Source organism: Leucoraja erinacea, chromosome 40 (genome assembly GCF_028641065.1).
Source record: "Leucoraja erinacea ecotype New England chromosome 40, Leri_hhj_1, whole genome shotgun sequence".
In the NCBI taxonomy this organism is placed as follows: domain Eukaryota; kingdom Metazoa; phylum Chordata; class Chondrichthyes; order Rajiformes; family Rajidae; genus Leucoraja; species Leucoraja erinaceus.
Genome location: NC_073416.1, coordinates 4,764,573 through 4,786,317, shown reverse-complemented (window position 1 = coordinate 4,786,317; position 21,745 = coordinate 4,764,573). Strand labels below are relative to the sequence as shown.

General features: G+C 41.1%; 1 protein-coding gene across 11 annotated transcripts in view; it reads right to left on the bottom strand.

Moving 5' to 3' along the window:
- Positions 1 to 21,745, bottom strand: part of kmt2d (lysine (K)-specific methyltransferase 2D) — a 133,672-nt gene that overhangs the window by 84,655 nt on the left and 27,272 nt on the right. For all 11 annotated transcript variants that reach the window (XM_055664509.1, XM_055664512.1, XM_055664508.1 and 8 more), the window contains 13 exons: positions 18,881 to 18,990; positions 17,511 to 17,673; positions 15,335 to 15,506; positions 14,610 to 14,724; positions 13,323 to 13,510; positions 12,503 to 12,654; positions 10,558 to 10,668; positions 7,303 to 8,396; positions 4,758 to 4,868; positions 4,311 to 4,418; positions 2,170 to 2,274; positions 800 to 981; positions 358 to 522 (listed from right to left, as the gene is read on the bottom strand). In XM_055664509.1, coding sequence (XP_055520484.1) covers positions 358 to 522; positions 800 to 981; positions 2,170 to 2,274; positions 4,311 to 4,418; positions 4,758 to 4,868; positions 7,303 to 8,396; positions 10,558 to 10,668; positions 12,503 to 12,654; positions 13,323 to 13,510; positions 14,610 to 14,724; positions 15,335 to 15,506; positions 17,511 to 17,673; positions 18,881 to 18,990 — 2,776 coding nt within the window. The remainder of the gene's footprint in view (positions 1 to 357; positions 523 to 799; positions 982 to 2,169; positions 2,275 to 4,310; positions 4,419 to 4,757; positions 4,869 to 7,302; positions 8,397 to 10,557; positions 10,669 to 12,502; positions 12,655 to 13,322; positions 13,511 to 14,609; positions 14,725 to 15,334; positions 15,507 to 17,510; positions 17,674 to 18,880; positions 18,991 to 21,745) is intronic.

The window sequence follows — 21,745 nt, the reverse complement described above, 5'->3', positions numbered from 1 at the left end:
TAAATAAATTGAAGCTTCCATACTTGGCTATTATCAGCAGTCAGGCCCGTCACTAAGCATCTGTCTTTCCATGCAATAGAGTTAAGAGGTACCAATAAATTCTGCCAATGCACTCTATGGGATTATTCATTCAAAGATCAATTTCCTTCCCCATCTTCAAAACAGTCATTCCGCTCCCCTCCCCTCCCCCAAAAAAACAAAATACTATGATTTTTAAGAAAAAGCTAGATAAACAAATGTTTTTTTTTAATACTAACATTTTATAGTATACAAATTACACACTCAAAATGATGCAATGTCAGGACAATATAAAACTTGGTTTATGAAACTAATGGTACCTATATTTCTCTGGCCTACCTATCACAATGGTGACACTGTATGAGAAGGTCCTCTTCTTCATAGTCTTCATTGCAGCTTGGACAAGTAACAAGGCTGCCACAAGGTGCACAGTGAGTGTAGTTATTCTGCCATTCACAATGAAAACCAGGTGTTGTGGCACCACATTGTGTACAGCAAACACACCTGTATGACAAAGTATGAAGTTACACTTTCATATTTCCTTAACATACAGAATCATATTTCCTTTACATATGGAAAAAAACAGTTGATACTCCCCAACTCTGAGGAGGATGTTCAATGGGCTTTAAACACAAGGGTTGGGTGGAGGAAAGAATGGAGGGAAACATCCAAGACTGTGGTCACAAATATTGCAGAGTTAACTGTATTCAGGGAAAAAATGTACTCACAAATGAAAAATTATTTGTGTGTGCTGTCACACCAAAATGAATTGTGCACTCACCACTTGCATTTCCAACCACCCTTTGGTACAGTTTGCAATGGTGGATCCAGGCAGTATGTGTGGTAACTTATATCGCAATCATCACACAACAATAAACGAGCAGGATCAGATGCTTTGCCACATGCTTCACACACAATACATTCCAAGCAACGCCATCCTTTGCTCAACATGACTTTTGTGATCTGCAAGGCAAACAGCAGGATCAGAAAAACACACGGTTTTATACAGCATTCTGATGAAAGATCAGATTAAACTCAAAATTGACAGTGTCTGTCACAAACGACGATTTGAAATATATAATGATGCCAATGATACAGTAAAGCTCCAATAATACAGCAGGTTCAAACTATAGTGATGCCAGACTATCAGAATTTCTGGACTAGAAGGGTCGAGATCTATTCTATTCGCATTAATACTTCAATGCACTCTTAATTCGTTATTTTCCACGGGTTATATGTTGGAATGATAAATGTTCCTGTAAATTTTAAGGATGCGCAGGTACAGGAGTCTTGGTGACCATTAAGGGAGCAGAGGGACCAGAGCCCCGATGATCTATGTGCCGCATCTTTAGGATTTCCGATTTGTCAGATAATGATTATCAGAGTTATACTGTGTTACTCTCTTTACATTATGTTTTAATATTCTGGGAAAAAATTACCCTGCATCTGACATAAGAAATGCTGCTGTTGTTTGATATGGTGCACAAAAGATTTCCATGTTTTTTTGCAAAGATGCACACAGAACAGTCTTTAGTTTGTACCTGTGTGCTGCCACTGGATGCATTAAAAAAAAGTGTTTCAGTTGCTCCTGTCAATGGATGCAAATATTCAAGCAGTTTTTGAAAAAATAAACAAGTTTATTGTATTTTCTCTCCATACCAAAGCATCAAAAGAGGAAGCTTGGTTCTTGTTATACTGATTGATCTCAATTGGAGATGTTCAATGATTTAAGAAGGAACTGCAGATGCTGGTAAATCGAAGGTACACAAAAAGGTCTGAAGCAGGGTTTCGGCCCGAAACTTTGCCTTTTCTTTCGCTCCATAGATGCTGCTGCACCCGCTGAGTTTCTCCAGCATTTTTGTGTACCTACCATTTCATTTTATTTATTTATTTCATAACTTATTAAAACAAGAAAATGTTGCTGTTCAAAGGGTGGTCTTATGCTGGTACTTCTTTAGCCTGCTATGATTTGCTCATCCTTTATTATGCAGAAGCATCTGGCATTAATTGTGACCCGCTGGTCAATGTGCAATGCAACAGGTCTTTATGTGCAAAGAATAAATAACTCTGCCTTCATCCTTCTTAAATGTTTAATAACCTCATCACTGCAAATATAACTATCATCAATCTTCTTTTTTTCTTCCTCCATACCTTGCTATTGACGCAGTACGGATGATAGCACTGCCCACACTGTGAACAGGCCAACAGTTGTCCTTCTATTCCCCGTCCAAAGCTCCCACATACCACACACATATCCTGAAAAGTAACAAAACCGTAGCATTACAAGTTATTCTGAAACAAATCCTCTAAAAACACACACACACACACACACAATTCTGTAGATATATTACTGAATTAATTACTGCTGATGTATTACTGCACATGTTTACACAGAAGTGTGATGTACCAAAACATTTAAGTGCGATCAAACATTACTGACAGCTGTAGTATAACTGTCCACATTCAGGAAAAACACAGTGCTGCACAATAGGCTGAAGTTCAATGCTGAAGGCAAAATTTAGATCAAACAAATGAAAAACTTCAGTCAGCCTAAGATATCAAATCACATTACATTTAAATTAATATGCAACCATTAAAAAAATAATCCTGTAGATTAGTCCCCAGCAAAAGATTAGCAAGCATCTGTTCAACATGCAGAACTGATCATGCGCAGAGTACCCAGCATCAACAATCCAATTATCCTTGGAAGTCAGTGCAATCTCTGAAAGATTAAAAGAATTGGCAAATTTGATCCAAAATTGACTTCATGATGGGAGACAGAGGTTGATGGTTGAGGGGTTTTTTGTGATCGCAAGGCTGTGACCAGTTATGTACCACAGGGATCGCTGCTGGGACCCCAACTTTTATCATATACATTAACAATTTGGATATGAATGTAGTAAGTATAATTAATAAATTTGCAGATGACATGAAAATTAGTGGTGTTGTTGATTGTGAGGAGGATAGTCTTACATTATAGAAAGATACCGAGCAGTTTGTTAAATGGGCAGAACAATGACAGATGTAATTTAGTCCCGACAAGTGTGAAATGAAATAAAAGCAGAAAATGATGGGAAAACTTAGCAGGTATTTGTGGAAATAGAAACAGGTTAAGTTTCAAACTTGATCATATGTGACGAGTGAGATAAATTAATCCTGGTAAAAGCGCAGGTTGGGGGGGGAGAGGAAAAGGTGGATCAAAACAGATCCTCTGAGATGGGGTGAAATAACACACGAGCTGTTAAGCTTCTTCGCGTTGCTTTGTTGTAAATGTTTTGTCTATTAGGACGTACCCTATAGTCCACACAAGTGTGAGGTAATGTACTTTGGGAAGACTCATTAGGGTAGGACATGCAGGCAGGGGAGAGGATAGGGTGGATCAAGGGGATCTTCTGGGATGGGGTGAAATAACGTATGAGCTGTTAAGCCTCAGTGTTGTAAATGTTTCATCTACTGGGACATGCCTAAAGTGCACACAAGTGTGAGGTAATGCACTTTGGGGAGAACTCATTAGGGTAGGACATGCACAATGAATGGTAGACCATATGGAATATTGAGCAATAGAGAGATCTCGGGTGTACAAGACGAAGGATCCCAGAAGCTGGCAGCACCGGTAGATAAATAACGAAGAAGGTGCAAGGGATATGAGCCTTCATTAGTCATGGCATAGAAATAAAAGATCAGGGGACAATGGCACAGCTTTGTAAATCATTGATTGGTCCACAGCTAGAGAACAGTGTGAGGTTCTAGTAACCACACAATAGGAAAGATATGTTTGCACTGAAATGAGTGCAAAGAAGATTTAATAGTACATTAACTGGGATGGAGTGTTCATGAGGAAAGATTGCAGAGACTGCTTGCGTTCCTTCAGGTAGAGAAGGCCAGCATGATACTCAAAAAAACATGCACAGGTTGATGTGGCATCCAGCAAGTTCACGTATCCAAATCAACATTGTTTGCTGCATTGAATTAATAACTTACGATATCTCCTCTAACAATCCAATGCCACAGTTGCTCTCAGGAACATCCATTGCCATATTCTGCTAGTTAGTTCATAACACAACATTTACAAGTGCACACAAAAAAAGTGGAAAGACCCATCAACAATCCAACCCAAGGAGCCTCGGCTCCCTTGCCGAACCTAGATATCAGGTACATTGGCAGGAAATTGAGCCAGGCACTCAACACCCAGGTGCCAACTTGCTTTCTTTCCCCTACAAGATGTCAGAATCTACATAAACAAACACAACCATTATAGCCACATGCATCATTGTGAGGAGAAGAAATCCTACCTGCAGGAGAATGAATTTGTCTTCAGTAGAGAAGAGGACCACTGTGTTGTGCATTGTATCATCGTCATCGTCATCATCTTTACTTGGAGATGTATCTACTCCTGTAGACTACGACAGGAAACAAATAGTTCAGCACTAGAAAACCGGCATCAAATTATAGTTAGTTTAAATAATTTCCACAGTAGATTTCCCTGAATTTCTTTTCAGGTCATGAAATGCTACCAGAAAAATATTCTGAATTTGACAGGATAACATTTTCTCTTTGATCTCTCATACAAGATCAAATTCAGGAATGTGCCTGGTGCTATAGCTCAGAAATAATGTATATGCATTCTGGGCTCAGTTTTCAATAGGAAACAATGAGCATTTTAAAATGTGTATACTTGGATCAGCTTTAGGTATACAGTAAGCATTGCTCTATAATTACCCAAACCATTCATTTCTTACCCCCAGAGACTCCAAGATTCCAGATACAGACTTCAAACGTGATCGCCCTCGTCCCCTTCCCACGTGTCCCCCACGTGGTCGCTTTTTACCTGGAAAACTGTTACAACGACCCTGTTGAAGCAAAATAAAGCATTTGCAAATCACCCTTTTTAAAAAAGACAATTTCTATTGAGTTTAACTCAACAGAATCTCGATATCCTCTTGACTTTTTATGCTTGGAGTCAGAGGATGTAGATACAAACAAATCAAGAAGGACATGGAGGATAGAGGATTAGCATGGGGTATGCTAATATGCAAGGGCATTTTTGGATCAAGGAGGTGGTGATGTTGAGTCTCTTGAAGAGCATTAAGGCGCATGTTTTCAGGGCATGATGGAATTTATTCCAGGTTATTGAGAGAGGCAGCAGGAGTTTGTTGAGGCCTTGAGGCAAAAAACAGGAAAGCAGACTATTATCTAAATGGTGGCCGATTGGGAAAGGGGGAGATGCAGCGAGACCTGGGTGTCATGGTACACCAGTCATTGAAGGTAGGCATGCAGGTGCAGCAGGCAGTAAAGAAAGCGAATGGTATGTTAGCTTTCATTGCAAAAGGATTTGAGTATAGGAGCAGAGAGGTTCTACTGCAGTTGTACAGGGTCTTGGTGAGACCACACCTGGCGTATTGCGTACAGTTTTGGTCTCCAAATCTGAGGAAGGACATTATTGCCATAGAGGGAGTGCAGAGACGGTTCACCAGACTGATTCCTGGGATGTCAGGACTGTCTTATGAAGAAAGACTGGATAGACTTGGTTTATACTCTCTAGAATTTAGAAGATTGAGAGGGGATCTTATAGAAACTTACAAAATTCTTAAGGGGTTGGACAGGCTAGATGCAGGAAGATTGTTCCCGATGTTTAGGGAAGTCCAGGACAAGGGGTCACAGCTTAAGGATAAGGGGGAAATCATTTAAAACCGAGATGAGAAGAACTTTTTTCACGCAGAGAGTGGTGAATCTCTGGAACTCTCTGCCACAGAGGGTAGTTGAGGCCAGTTCATTGGCTATATTTAAGAGGGAGTTAGATGTGGCCCTTGTGGCTAAGGGGATCAGGGGGTATGGAGAGAAGGCAGGTATGGGATACTGAGTTGGATGATCAGCCATGATCATATTGAATGGCGGTGCAGGCTCGAAGGGCCGAATGGCCTACTCCTGCACCTAATTTCTATGTTTCTATGTTTCTATAAAGATATTTATGTCCTCCCTAGCCACAGGAAGGCCATGGAGGAATAGAGAGTAGCCAATTTTGTTCATTGATTTAAGAAGGGAAATTGGGTTAATCCACGAAATTATAGGCCAGTGTGCCTCAAATCAGTGGTAGGAAACATTTCTATAGATTTTTTAAAACGAGCTGATAAAGCAAACACTAGCCTTATAGAAAGTCTGGAGAATTGATAATGGAAACAAGGAGCAGGTGGGATTAATAAAATAGGTAATTAGTATTAGTCTTCAATGTAGAGGGTACAAGTAACCAATGGCTCTTTTAACTGGGAATGGTAAGGGAGGGAGGAACTCAGGAAAATTACAATCACAGGGAGAGTGGGGTTGCACAAATTATTAGAGATGCAGACTGACAGATCTGTGTGTTGATGGATTTTGTTTTAGGATCCTAAAAGTGACTGGTGAGAGTTGATACAATAATTTCACTTTTCCAGCATTATCTAGATTCAGGTAATGCTCCACTGAAATAGCATACGTAATGATTTTGTCAAAAAGGGAGACAAAGAATAAAACAACAGCCAGTTGCCTTTATATCTGTCATAGGAAAAACATTAGGAGTTTTTACTAAAGATGCTATAGCAGGGCACATAAAAATTCAATGTAATCAGGCAAAGTCAGCATGGTTTTGTGAAAAGGAAATGGTGTCCGACCATTATGTCAGAGCCAAACTTTGAGGGGAGAAAAATAGTATGTGCACTCGCATGCCGACACATTTAATCACGCTTATCCTTACCAACTGCATCACAGTATGGTATGGCAACTGCTCTGTCTCCGACCGGAAGGCACTGCAGAGGGTGGTGAAAATTGCCCAACGCATCACCGGTTCCACGCTCCCCTCCATTGAGTCTGTCCAAAGCAAGCGCTGTCTGCGGAGGGCGCTCAGCATCGCCAAGGACTGCTCTCACCCCAACCATGGACTGTTTACCCTCCTACCATCCGGGAGGCGCTACAGGTCTCTCCGTTGCTGAACCAGCAGGTCGAGGAACAGCTTCTTTCCGGCGGCTGTCACTCTACTAAACAACGTACCTCGGTGACTGCCAATCACCCCCCCCCCCCCCCCCCCCCCTGGACACTTATTATTTATTTTTTATTCAAATCGTTTGCTATGTCGCTCTTCAAGGGAGATGCTAAATGCATTTCGTTGTCTCTGTACTGTACACTGACAATGACAATTAAAATTGAATCTGAATCTGAATCTGAATCTTATCGGCAGCCATCTCCCCAAGTATTCAACCTCGTTCCCATTTTAAATGCCTAAAGGCAGAAACAACTATTTTCCCCTGTCCTCACCTGTTTGACCCGAGGTCGACCTGGTGAGAAACGTCGCTTCATAACTGCAGGCTTGCCAGATTCACCTTTCATCATACCAGGGTCAGCTGGCAAGGAATCCTCGGTTTCTGTTAGCCGCAAGTCTGAATTTGATTTTTCAGCCTCATCGTCCAGCCTTGGAGAAATATCATCTGTTGCCGTCATACAAACGTCCATTGAAACCAAACCAGCATCACGGTCCAAAGTATTTGAAAAATCTGGTTCCAAGCAGGTGCTATTTGAGTCAGTTTGACTTTGATTTGACATCTCCTCCACAATCTCAGATTTAATGAGCATGTTACAGGCAGAGTCTGTGCTTACAGCATCCTGCACTTCCATCTGAGTATCTTGCTCAGTCTTCACCCTATTACCTGCAGGTACAACCTCCATAGGAGTCACTTCATCATTATTGTCCATCTCAACAGGCTCTCGCTTAGTCTCCATTCCATCAGAGACCAAGTCAGAAACATCACCTCTGTCCACAGACCCACAAGTTGAATCAGCAGGAATATCACAGAGTTCAGTTTTATCTTTATGGATTTTGTCAGTCTCCTGCTTGATAACAAAGGAAGCACCATCTTGCTGTGTTTCAGCAGAAGCACTGACAGAATCCATCAAGTCAGGGTCTGTGGCAAGGTGATTGGCTTTTGTCTCCTGCGGAATGGAACTATTGGGATGAGCATCGGTGTCTGCTTGAATGCAGGTCTCCTCCGCCTGGTCTAAGCTTTCCATTTTTATTTCCTTTGTCTGTAAGAAATGTTCTGGTTGATCTGTCTTATCTGAACTAGAGTGTTCTGTAAATTCGGTTTCTGTAGACTCCAGTGAACTTTTAATGCTCTCAGATGGCGGTCCATCTGTCCCACCTTCACAGGTCTTATGAATCTCTGTGTTATGAGAAGACTGGGATCCCTCAGTGAGATGTTCATGTTCAGTTTCTTTCTCTGCAGTCGAGACTCCAACTCCATTTTCCTCCAAAGGAGCAAGAGACGGAGATTCTACCCGTTCCACGGCGTCAACGCCAGAAATTTGTTGCTTTGGATTTTCCAGTTCCACGTTACCACCTGCGTTGATAGAATCTAACAAAAACATTTCAATTAGCACAGTATTGGTAAGCTCTCTATCACCTATCCTCCACCGACATCGTTAACCTTCTTTATAACTACGCCATTGACGGGTTTAAAAACTAATTATTACAAATTAAGTTTGAAGAACAAAGGAGTTCCTGAAATCATTAGAATCCGAGTACATGATGCAGTAGAGTTATTTGGTTTGGATTCGAAATACCAGTTTTCAGGAGCTCCATAACAATTTGTGCGAGATGGCATAAATGAAGAAAACATTTCACAATATTTCAATGCTTCAGTTGCAATGCCCACTGGCATTTCAGTAAGGTACATATGTGAATTTATAAAGAATTTGTAATTCCCTCCCATGTTTTGTTTTCCAAAAGCTGTCTACCTCACTGTGTTACCTGCAAGACTAAAAAAAAATGTGGGTTCAAAAGCCATAATGGGTACAAGCTCAGTCTAAGTCAACATTTGATGTTGTATAAAATATATTCTGCAAACAAGTTTAAAACCTAGATTCCTTGTTGCCCTTCAATAGCCTATGGGAATATGGTACACATTAACAAAATATTGGTATCTGATATGCTGGTCAACATTTCTCACAAGCAAAAACAGATAAAGTGTTTCTCTTATATCTTTCCACAGGGTATTGTTAGTACAGAATGGTGCTGAATTAACCTGCGTAACAGTAACTTCTACATAAACGAGTAAGAGTCTCCAAACTAAAATAATCCATTGTGCAATCTTCCCTGGTCACCTTGTGGACATCGTTTTTTCATTGCATTCATTGATGTATTAGTGGCAGCACTCAATGGAAACAGTAACAGCCAAACAAATTATTAGTGATGAAATGCAGGTTCAAGTGGCCAGTGAGGCCAACCAGTAGACTTGATTCTGAAGAGCATAAACAGTGGCATCCAAGCACCAGGTGTGGTTCAAGATGCAGTGTAATGAGTGGGTGATTTACAAAACTGCAAAATGTAGTAGGCCCACAAAAAGACAAAGACGGATCTTAAGCATGGAATTAACTTGGTGATGGAACTGTTACAAGCAAGGCAAAACATCACCCCTTCCCATTCCCAATCCGACCTCTCGGTCCTGGGTCTCCTCCATTGCCAGAGTGAGCAACAGCGGAAATTGGAGGAACAGCACCTCATATTCCGCCTGGGGACCTTGCGTTCGGATGGCATTAACATTGAATTCTCCCAATTTTGCTAGCCCTTGCTGTCTCCTCCCCTTCCTTAACCCTCTAGCTGTCTCCTGCCACCCTCCTATCCGCCCGCCCTCGGGCTCCTCCTCCTCCCCTTTTCCTTCCTTCTTCCCCCCCCCCACCCCCCATCAGTCTGAAGAAGGGTTTCGGCCCTTCGATTTTCCAGCATCTGCAGTTCCTTCTTGGACAACATTAATAATCTTATTAGTGCTCCATGAAATTGGTACACATAAAGGTTTGGATATTTTCAATATGGTCAATTAAAAAACATTTAGACGGTTTCAATGGAGTGTACGTGGAAGTCTGATGTTTTTCCCCTGAACCCTCCTTAATTGGATTAGCAATGCAAGATCACAAGAGACTGCAGAAGCTGCAATTTCGAGCAAAAGTGCTGAAGGAACTTCACGGATCAGGTAGCATTTGTGGAGAGAATGGACAGATGACATTTCGGGTGGGGACTGGTTGTGTTTCATTAGAAATGTTGTTTTTCAATAATTCTATTCCCATCCACCCACACACAACATTAATTCTGCTTTCTCCTAATTCAATATGTTAATGTATGTGAAAGCATTAATTCCTACCGAGCGCCGCTTTTCCTAACAAATGGTCATATTCCAACATCAGTCTCAGGTTGTCTGAATGATGAAAATCAGTAGAGTACAGGGGGCAGGGTAGAGAGAGAAATCAGTTAAGCTACACACTCTGCAAGCGATTATTTTATTGCACTGGGTTAATAGTCTAGAATTACATACCCAAAAACATGCAAGCTCAATCAAAGGATTCTAGCAGGACAAAAACTAAGACAGAATGGATGTTTCAGGCAGCAAATATTGAAACTATTTGATTTTGTTTATGAAAATAAATTCAGTTGTACAAAAGGGACATGAAAATAACAGTTACAAGTCAAGAGCACATGTCACAACAGATTAAACAACCACAGTTTAAGAGGAGATTTCTCACCCTCGTGTTCATGCAAAGAGTCTTCAGCACTACATTCACTCGTCAATTGCTGTTCTGGTTTCAAATCTTTTTGCTGCCTTTCAGTCCACTCACTTAGATCTTTCATTTTCTCTGTTCAACAGAAAATAGTATTTTACAGGTTATTTAAAATAATGATTGTAAATAACCCCAGAGACTTCAAGAGCAGTCCTTTGATTTAACAAATTCAATCAAATCTTTACATCTTGATCTTAGTAATATCACTGGAGAGGATATGCAAAAGTCATCATGACTTCTGTTATGCTTCACTTATTAGGTCAGAAAAGCAAAACCGACTGCCATCCATTTTGTTGCATTGAGAGGAATAAATTAGTCCCTTCAAAACAAATTAATGGAGTGCATGGACACAAAGTGCTGGAGTAACTCAGCGGGTCAGGCAGCATCTCTGGAGAAAAGGAATAGGTGACATTTTGGGTCGAGAATCTTCTTCAGTGTTGCACTACTGACTTTGGTATTGTACTATTATTGTTACCTAGCATTACAGTTATTAGTTTGTTGTATGTAGATGCAACAAGCTGTCAGAGAAAGTGGTTGAGACTGGTATAATAACAACATGGAAAGGACAGGAGGTTACACAAAAAAGCTGGAGAAACTCAGCGGGTGCAGCAGCATCTATGGAGCGAAGGAAATAGGCAACGTTTCGACCCGAAACCCAAGGGTTTCGGCCCGAAACGTTGCCTATTTCCTTCGCTCCATAGATGCTGCTGCACCCGCTGAGTTTCTCCAGCTTTTTTGTGTAACCTTCGATTCTCCAGCATCTGCAGTTCCTTCTTAAACACATGTAAAGGACATTTGGACAGGCACATTGTCAGGAAAGGTTTGGAGGACTATGGGTCAAATGTGGGCAAATGGAACTAGCATAGGTCAGCATGGAATGTTTGGCGGAAAGGCTTGTTTCCATGCTATATTCCTGTATGACTCTAAAAGAGCAACCAATCTACAAAAGGCACAATAATCAGGAACAGAAGAAGAAATAGTAACAAATGACAAATCATTCTGTGCCAGACTGCCATCACCTGTCAAGTGGCCCACATAAAATGAACTATTTGCAGACTAAATGACCACTGCAGTATCATAGATATTTATAGTAATTGAAACAGCAAAAATGTAATTCAAAATCATGTCACAGATCATAACAGATGACCATACTCAAGACTATATGGATTAGCTTGTTAAAAGCAAAATAAAAAAGCAAAATAATTGTGCGCAAACCATTCTAGCAAGGAAATGCTATAATTCCAAGAACTGTTGGCAAGCCTTTGGCAAGGGCAGATATAGTCTAATGAATAGGCAAATGGGATAGAAGGAGACCTCACAGGGCAAAAAGGATACCAAGTGCTTATGTGTAGGATGATCCCACCCAATGGGACAGATGTGGCTCATGAGCCCCATATGCTAAAGGTGAACTGAGAGCTAAAGGTGAAGTGGAAAGTTGAAGAGCCATTTGTAATATTGGAATTTAATAATTGCAAGATGCGAATTCTGTCAAAGGTCAGGAATTTCTCATCCCTAATGTGTGGACATCACAAAAGGCAGGCCAACTTCTTAATGAGATCAACATTCAAACAATTACATAACGTTGCTGAAAGTCGCAAGAGGAACTTGCATCAAAATGACTGAAAGACTAAAATGATCACTTTGTTAAACTATGCTAGATTTTATTGCCAGTCAAATGAAGCATGCATTCAATGCGGTCATGACAATACATTGAAAGTCGTAGCTCCAATTCCTTCAAGGTTACAGTGTGATTAATAACAGCTAAAGTCTGCAGTGCAACAGGATCCAAGTGATCAAATAAAACAGGTACACTATATTCTGTGACTTGGCTTGCAAAAGCATTTTCAATGTTGCCAGGCCAGTGCAATTAAACTTTTCAGAGCAAACAAGTAAATCTATTCAACCATACCCGATGCCGCTGGCTCAAGTTTCAATTGCCTTTCATCAACCGGCTCAGCAGATGAAAGCCCTGTATGTTGCAGTGAGTTCTTACACGTTGCACATGTGTACTGTTGCCCTGGCAAATTGAGAGATGAAGGGCCACAGTCTGTATGGATCCACCTGAGAATAAGAAGTCCAACAAGTTCATGAAATACATAAAACTTTAAACTGCAAAGATAAAATAGACGTATGAACTAAATACTGGAAAGAATATTATTACAACTCAATCCTAATCAGAATCTCTGATATCATTTGAATCCCGGATTGCAAATTGGAAAAATAAAAACATCGGACTTCCCTGAAGGAGGGTAAAAGCTGTGGACAAGCATTACTGATCTCACACTCCAGCTAAGAACTAGAGTGGATGACGGACTCTTAAAATGAGGAGGATATTACAGTAATATGTCACCTAAAACTAATTGAAAAGGATTGAATGAAAGTGCAAATAGCGCAAATACCAAAAAATTTTACTGCCGATCACGTGAAAGCGTGGCCAGTTAGCTTAAATGGGATAGTTACCGAGGCAAAAGTTCTACACAATTGTATACAAGACTTCACTAACTACGTTCTTGGTTGAAGAACATTAAAATTCACCAACATTCACTTGTAACCCAAATATGTTATCACTAAATAACAGGAAGGGAAAGAAAAAAAGCTCTTAAACGGTTTAAAAAAAAACTATGTATGCTATGCTGTGATTTATGATGGAACCAATTGACAATAATGGCTGGTGCTAATCTAACAGTTTTTCCAGACCAAATTAATAACTAACGTCAGAAGCCACTTACTTTTGGCAGATATGGCAGTTTAAAGTGTCATCTGTTTGTCCATTTGTTTTACCACATATCGTACACACAGCACTGTCCCTGTTCCTTTGCCAGTAACATTTCTCACAAACGGAGTAGTTCTGATGCCACTGCGTATTGGCATGTTTCCCTGCAGATCTTGAACCACAATCACTGCACACACGACAGTTCTGCAGAAAAGAATTTGGAAGTGAAATTGGTTTGAATATGTCAAATCCCATCTTTTAACCATATGACAATGGCAGCTTCTCAAACGAGTAAAATAAGGTTGGAACAGTTCCATAAGTTGCACTGAAAACAAAACGCAACACAAGACTTTCAGTCTCACCATCGGTCCACGATGTACATGAAGGATAGAACATAATGTGGAAAAATGTGGGGCCATATACTTTGGTAGAAAAAAAATAGAAGGGCTGAGATTTTGTTTTAAATAGTGGCAGATTGAAAGGGATTGACATTCATTAAATCTGGGTGATCCGGGTGTCTGTAAACAAACAATTGGAAGTTAATCTGGAGGTACAGCAAGCAATTTAAAAGGTAAACAGTAAATTGGTCTTTATTGCAAGAGGATGCCAGTGCATGAGTAAAGTTGTCTTACTGACATTACACAAGACTGTCAGCACTGCAAATATCCCATATACAGGTCTCCCTCACTAAGAAAGGAATTGCTTTCAGTAAATGCAAGGAAGCCTCCCCGGATTGATTCCTTGAGGAGAACGAGAGGCGATCTCAATGAAATTTACGGGATTAATACATATTCAGAGATGATATTGGCTGGGGCATCTATGAGCAAAGATCCACGTGCCAGAATAAGGAGTCGGCATTCAGGAATAAGATGAGAAGTGTTTTCCTCACCAAAGTGTTTTCCTCACATAAATCTTTCAAATTCTCTACCCAAGAATATTCGACAGCTTCAGTCACTGACAGTTTTGAGACAAAGATACATTTATGGAAATTGAGTTAATGTAAGAATATGCTGGTTCAGTTAAGGATCACCATGATTTTATTGAATGACACAGTAAGGACAAGGGTTTAACTGACCACTCCTGATTTTGTTACTTTAATCATCATCCAAGAAAATAGTTAATCCCAGATTCCCAGTGTCAAAAGCAAGAGTGCTTAGAAAAAGATTGCAATTTCTCAACCATCATTGTACGTGGAAATGTTTAGACTCCATCGCGAACAATACAAACACAACAGATTGAAGTCATCATGCACATGATTACTTTGTCATCTACATCTGCTTCTGATACACACAGACAGACGAACCTTGCATTTCCAGCTGTCCGTAGGTAGCGACTCCATTGCTGGTTTCAAGCAAAACGTATGATAGCCCTTGTCACACGCGTCACACACAAGCATCATAGTGTCTGCACCAGGCTGCCTATGTGGATGCAACAGGAGATGTTACAAACTAATCTACACAAATTTATAACATTACTGTAGTGCCAAAATATTTTACGGGTGTTATGATAAATGTGAACGCTAATTTTCCATAAAATGTATTGCATTATTTAATGAGCATCATTATGTAAAATCAACAGTTCGATAAAACATTGCCTGCACGCTACACATTACAGTAAAACTATACAGATTTCTTGGTTAGTACGGGCGTCAGGGGTTATGGGAAGAAGGCAGGAGAATGGAGTTGAGCGGGAAAGATAGATCAGCTAGGACTGAATGGTGGAGTGGACTTGATGGGCCGAATGGCCTACTCCTGCACCTAATTTCTATGTTTCTATCAGCTAGGACTGAATGGCGGAGTGGACTTGATGGGCCGAATGGCATAATTCTGCTCCTACAACCTATGAAATCAAGATACCATCATACAACGACTTGACAAAGTGAACATGGAATACCCTCCATCGTCTTAGATTGTTCTCTTTGCAACTATTCATATTCTAATTGTGCAATTTTTCTAAAATGTCCTTCCCCTTCCTTTAAAAACGATGTATCACTGGTGCACATTTTGTCGATGTGAAGGAGTTACGTACCTGCACGTCTGGCATACTTTGCACTCAGGACACTGCCAACCAGCACGTTTAACTGGTGTCACTACGATTTCCAGGCATGCACCATGATAGTGCAGTCCACAGCTGGTACAGAAGAGAAGGTCCAGGAGATCCCCTGGAGCATCACACACACCACAATTGGCCTCATCCTTTGCTAAAATGAAAGAAAAATGGCAACATAATTACGACTTCGTTGTTAAGAATTTGTTGCAGGTGACCAATTTCAATTCACAGTAAAAAGGAAACTCAACAGATTATCTTCCAACATATTTCATTTCATGATTGTTTTAATCTGTAAACTAAGATAGTCAGACATGAGGCGCCTTTTTGGCTGCCATGGAAGCATCCTTATTCTATCAAAGAGACGAACCATGTTGATGGGTAGCATTTTCCATCAGTCAACGTCACAAAAAATAGGTAGCTGATCATCATTAAGTTGCTTGTGGGAGTTTGTGTGTAAAGTGGCTGTCATGCACCCTATAATGCTGGTACACTTGAGAACGTACTTCATTGGTTGTAAAACACTTTGCAATACCCTAAGATTATTAAAGCCAATGTGTAAATGCTATTCTTGCTCTTCATTCATCTGATTTAATGCAGTATTCTAATCAGCATTGGAAAATGGAACACTTCTGGTAAGTTCCCACAGGGAGGATCACTAGAGGAAAATTCATGTTTCTCCAATATGGTCAACCACTGAAAAAATTGCCTACTGCGCACTACAGTAACAGATATTAGTAATGCACACCGGGACTATATCAAGAACATACTGGGGGAAAATCTGCTGGATTCGTTCGCCCAGTCCAGACCTGTCCACACTTATCTGGAACAGATGGGGAGAGCCAAGCCACCCTTCAGACCCAAGAGGTGTAACAATGCCTTAGCTGCAAGTTGACCCGAGACATATTGCAATGGCCTCACTCCCAAAAAACCAAAACAACTTTTGAAGAGAGGCAAAGCTGGAGGCCGACAATCAGGACTGGAAGACCTTGTTTGATTCTATTATTCAAAGGCTATTAAGGTTTTAATCAACAATAAAAATGCTTTAAATATATAATAATGTTAAAGGGCCTGTCCCACTTACGCAATTTTTTAGGCGACTTGCCGGCACCCATCATAATTGTAGCAGGTCGCCGGAAATTTTCAATATGTTGAAAATCCAGCAGCTACCAGAAAAAGGTCCGACTCTTTGGGCAACTACTCACGACCATACAGGCAACGTGTCGCTGGGCTGACGCCTGTTTGGTCGTGAGTAGTCACCCAAAGAGTCGTACGTTTTGCTGGTCGCCGCTGGATTTTCGGCAACCTGCTGCGACTATGATGGGTGCCAGGAAGTTGCCGAAAACTAACACGCAAGTGGGACGCGCCCTTTAGTAAGCAAATAAATACCTTTTCATCTATCTGCAGGGATAGGAATGAACATTCAAATGTATGGGACCATAGGTCTGACCAGTCTAGGATCAGAGAGATGGATCTCCAGCAAATGTGCACTAAAAGTAGAGCAAGGGAACTATTCACCCAAGATTGCTTCAATCTTTTTCATACATTTGCAAGATTAGGCAAATGAATGCCTAGATCAAAGCAAACATCCGATTACCACCAACGTCCCAAGAAATGGTTCTCACTTTAAATACATAAACAAGTTATATTTGCATGCAATAGATTTATTCTTGTGCCAGATTTAGCAACTATCAACGTGAATAACATGTGTTTAAGAAGGAACTGCAGATGCTGGAGAATCGAAGGTTACACAAAAAAGCTGGAGAAACTCAAGTCAAGTCAAGTCAAGTCAAGTTTATTTGTCACATACACATACGAGATGTGCAGTGAAATGAAAGTGGCAATGCACATCTCGTATGTGTATGTGACAAATAAACTTGACTTGACTTGACTGGACTTGAGTTTCTCCAGCTTTTTTGTGCAGCGGGTGCAGCAGCGTCTATGGAGCTAAGGAAATAGGTAACGTTTCGGGTCGAAACCCTTCCGGGTTTCGGCCCGAAACGTTGCCTATTTCCAGAAGGGTTTTGGCCCGAAACGTTGCCTATTTCCTTCGCTCCATAGATGCTGCTGCACCCACTGAGTTTCTCCAGCTTTTTTGTGTAACCAACGTGAATAACATCATGAGCATGTATGTTTCTATAAAAGCACATTCTACTACCTATTTGCACTGCTTTATCTGTATGGTCTGGACAGAGAAGCGTCAGGGTTTTCATTGACTGAAAGGATCCAGATGCTGCTGCACAGGGAAAGTGGTACGAGCGTAAGCATCCTTCCATCTGGCATCGGATGGTGGCACCCAGCCGCTTACAATATTCGCATTTCTATGAAAGCAAATACAAACAAAGTGACTCTTCAAATGCTGCGCGTGGTTATTATACGTTTCCAGTACAACATTTAGCTAGAAATAGAAAGCAGGCAAATACTCATTGCAACAAAACACTCTTTTACAAATACAGCATCAAAATGGAAACATTTCACAACTGGCGCAACAAGTCAGTGATGCTGCTGGTCTCTCCAGTGTCTGTCAGTTCCAGTGACCCAGGATCAATCCAGAACATGGGAGGTGTCTGTGCTCCGGTTTCCTCCCACAACCCAGAAACATGGAGGTCAGTAGGTCAACTGACCACTGTTCATCCCGGGGGGGCATACTGAAGAGAATGTGGGGAAATTAAAACAATGGGACCAATGTAGGATTAGTGTAACATGTGTTGCATCTCTATGACACGACTGCAGATGCAGAATGAGAAACCACCATCCAAAAAGAATATTTAACTTCAGATACAGGCGCACCACCAATTTTACGGGACCCTTGGCTCCAGAGCCTTGCTGGATTGTCCGTTTTGCCGGGCCAACTGAGGTCACAGCCTCCGAGAGGTGTTGAACAGTACCGGACGGGTCCAGCTAGGCTGCTGGGTGCAGAGACACCGGCCCGCAAAGTCGGCTGTGGGAATGGAACCAGAGCCCTGACCGCAGGGGGGGAAATCCGATCGGCCGCAGAAGTCCCAATGAGGTAAAGATCGGCCACTAGTTGCCAGAAAAACGATTGTGGATCCGTACTAACCACTATCCGACTAGAAATACAGGTAAGCAGCAACAGTTGTTTCAGTAAATGGTCGACAAATCAGAGGATCTGGCCTATTATTGGATTTTACAAGAAAGGAGATACTCCAAACTGCTACAATTGCCTTTGGACCCATTTTTGAGGCCTTGGATCCATCCCAATTTCCTTCTCCCTCCCCACCCATTTATTCCATCATGAAGATGCAATAAGAAATGGGACCATCCAGGTTAACACAGCTATTTAAGTGGAACTACTCGCACTAGTTTCTGTGTTCAGTCAACGACGGTTGATAGAAGTGGGAGAAAGCAGAAACGAATGTGTCTGTCACCATGTTATGCAGTCGCATTTAGTGCTCTGACAAGTTGAGATTGTGGCCCTCAAAGTTAGTAATAATCATTGAAGACGATTACTCAGACCTCTAACACTTCAGAATGCATTACATGAAGAACTTTGAGATGCGAGCTCACCTGCGAGATACCTGAGATTACAGCTTTATCCACATTGACTAGTCCTTGCCCCTCACCCTGCACAACATCATGAGACCAGGCTGCACACCAATGGTGAGCCCAGAAATGCCCTATGGAAAGAGAAGTCAAGAATAAAAAAACTCAGTGGAGAGCAAACCTGTCAAAAACCAAAATAAAAATTGAGAATATTTATTTGCTGGTAATTTATTAAATTAACATTCAAATACATTAAGCTAATAAAAATACTTTGGAACAGCTTATCTGCCAATTTGAAGACCCTAATGCAGTTTAGGGAGAATATTCAATTGCAAACTAGCTCAGCCAATTAGGTTAGATGGCTACAAAAGATAGACTAAACTATGAGTTAGTGTCTGGTAACCCAACCCAAGCCTGCTGGGACCCAAATGTGTGTCAGATCGAATCTACATTCCGTTAGATCGTTTAGATTCAGGTCGTGTTGGTAAATGCCAACTGGCTCAGTGCTTTATTTAGATTCTTTTCAATTTGGCTCAGTTTGCAGGAACAGCTGGGTTAGCTAGATACTTAGCTAGAGAGGGGACAAGAGACTTGACCAGTGAAGGGAGGGTGGTATTTAGGCATTGATTTCAAGCTTGACTCAGCGTCAAAGACATTGTGGAATACTCAGCAAAAGAGTAGAGAGAAAACAGTTCTGGGCTACTCAGAAATCTGCTCAAGTTAGCATTTTTTTTTTTTTTTTTAACATGGCTCTGGCTAATGTACCCTTGCATTTGATGAACACAAGTCCACTTGGAATGATATTCAGGCTGTTATAACTCACTCACCTAAGAATGTAGGTACATAAGTAGGAGGAGAGTGTGAGCCATTTTGCCCCTTGAGCCAGCTGATACTAAAACACATCCACTTTTCTGCCAAACTCTATGGCTCTCAGTTCACTTTGTGTCCCCCAAAAAATTAACATCAGCCTTCAAGCAACATGCCATGCCAGGCTAGTGAATGAGGGCTAACTTCAACCCAGGCCTTGCAAGTAAATGAGAGAAAAAAATTGCACCAAGCTCCATACCTAAATACGCATTTGTATAAATACTCATTTTGCTTTCCCATGGTTTAGCCCCACATAAATGAATCACATCCGACACAGTGACACTAGTTACACTTAAATAATAGAAACCCAATTAAGCCACCAGTAGTCAAGAGTATCACAGAGGGAAATGTCTGTGTGCAAGAATAAATGTTTACATGAGTACTATTTTTGGCAGTATCCCTCTACATAAAAAGGGTAGAAAAATACATTTAGCACCTGAACTCAAACATCTCAGTGTTTCAATTATGTTTCATTATTTGAAGTGCAGCAAATTACGTAAGCAAATGTGACAGCTATTTTGCGCACGGCAAAAATCCTCAAAACAATTAGATGACAGACCGGTTAAATTATTGTTTGGACATATTGCCGAGGGAAGAATGCAGCCAAAAATCGGAAAGAATACATTGATTTTTAAACTGTGTCTTGTAATCCTAAAACGGAACAATTCAAACAGGCAGGCAAGACCTTCAAATGACATTTGATCTAAAAGACAATGCAACACTCCTCCTCTAGTGTGTTGTTCCATCAGTCTTGCATTAAGAATTGCAAGTTGTGAAATCTGCCATCAAGCTTCTGACTCCAGAAAGAATGAACTATCAACTGAGCCAAAATAAATGCAGTATCACACGCTACATAGAGGCGTTCTGTTCGATCACACACCAGTAGATGCCACAATGCTGAATTGGGTAACTGCATCACATTGAGACTAAAAGAGTCTCTCGGACTTGATATCTAGTCTGAAAATAAAAAGGCACCCTAAGTGGCAGCAGTCAAGAATAACAAAAAGATCAGAGGGAAGCAAACAGGGTACTCGAATCCCTCCTAACAGGTCCGTGGGGTGAAGAGAGAAGAATACAGGGGAAAAAAAAATTGCTGCATTTTCCAGGTAATTGAGACAGAAGTCACAGAATGGTTGCAGAGTAGGAGGTGGTTATTTGGCCTGCCAAGTCCATACTGTCTCACTCCAGCCAGTCTCACGTCTCTTTCCCAAGGCCGTGCAAATTCTTTCCTTTCAGATACACATTGTAGCAAGCAATTGCTACAATTAAACCTACCACCACCACTACTACCCTGGCAGTGCATTCAAATTCCATCTATAGCTTTCACAACTTTAAATACCTCTATCAGATCCACTCACAATCTTTGTTGTTGCAGCTTCTCCAACCCACACACATAACTAAAGTAACTCAACCATTTTTAGTTACTCTCCTCTGCACCCTGTCAAAATCTTTCCTGAACTTGCACTCTCTCCTGTGCAACCACATCCTTCACATAGTGCGGCAACCAGAGCTTCAGAGAAAACTCCAAGTGTGGCCTAACCAGTATTTTGTAAAGTTGCAACATAATGTCCCAACTTTGCAGTTACTTATGTCAAGCAAACCACATACCTTCTTCACCACCCTATCTACCTGTTTTGCCACTGGTCAGGGAACTATGAACTTGAACCCACATCTCTTTGTTCATCAACGTATCCTCAGTGCCCTACCATTTACTGCATATATCACTTCCCCTATTTGACTTGCCAAAATGCATCACCTTGCACTGCCCTGTACAACATTTCATCCGATTTCGACTCTGCCGTAGCACTAAACAACTTTCCTTGCTAATCACAATGCTACCAATCTTTTTGTCGTCTGCAAACTCACTAATCATTTCTACTGCATCACACCAAAATCATTGATATATATCACAATGGATCCAACCTCTGTGCCAAACCACTGATTAGACTTAGAAATCAGAAAAGCTTCCATCCACCACTGCACCCATCACCAACAACACATATTGTTCAGGGCATCAAGAGC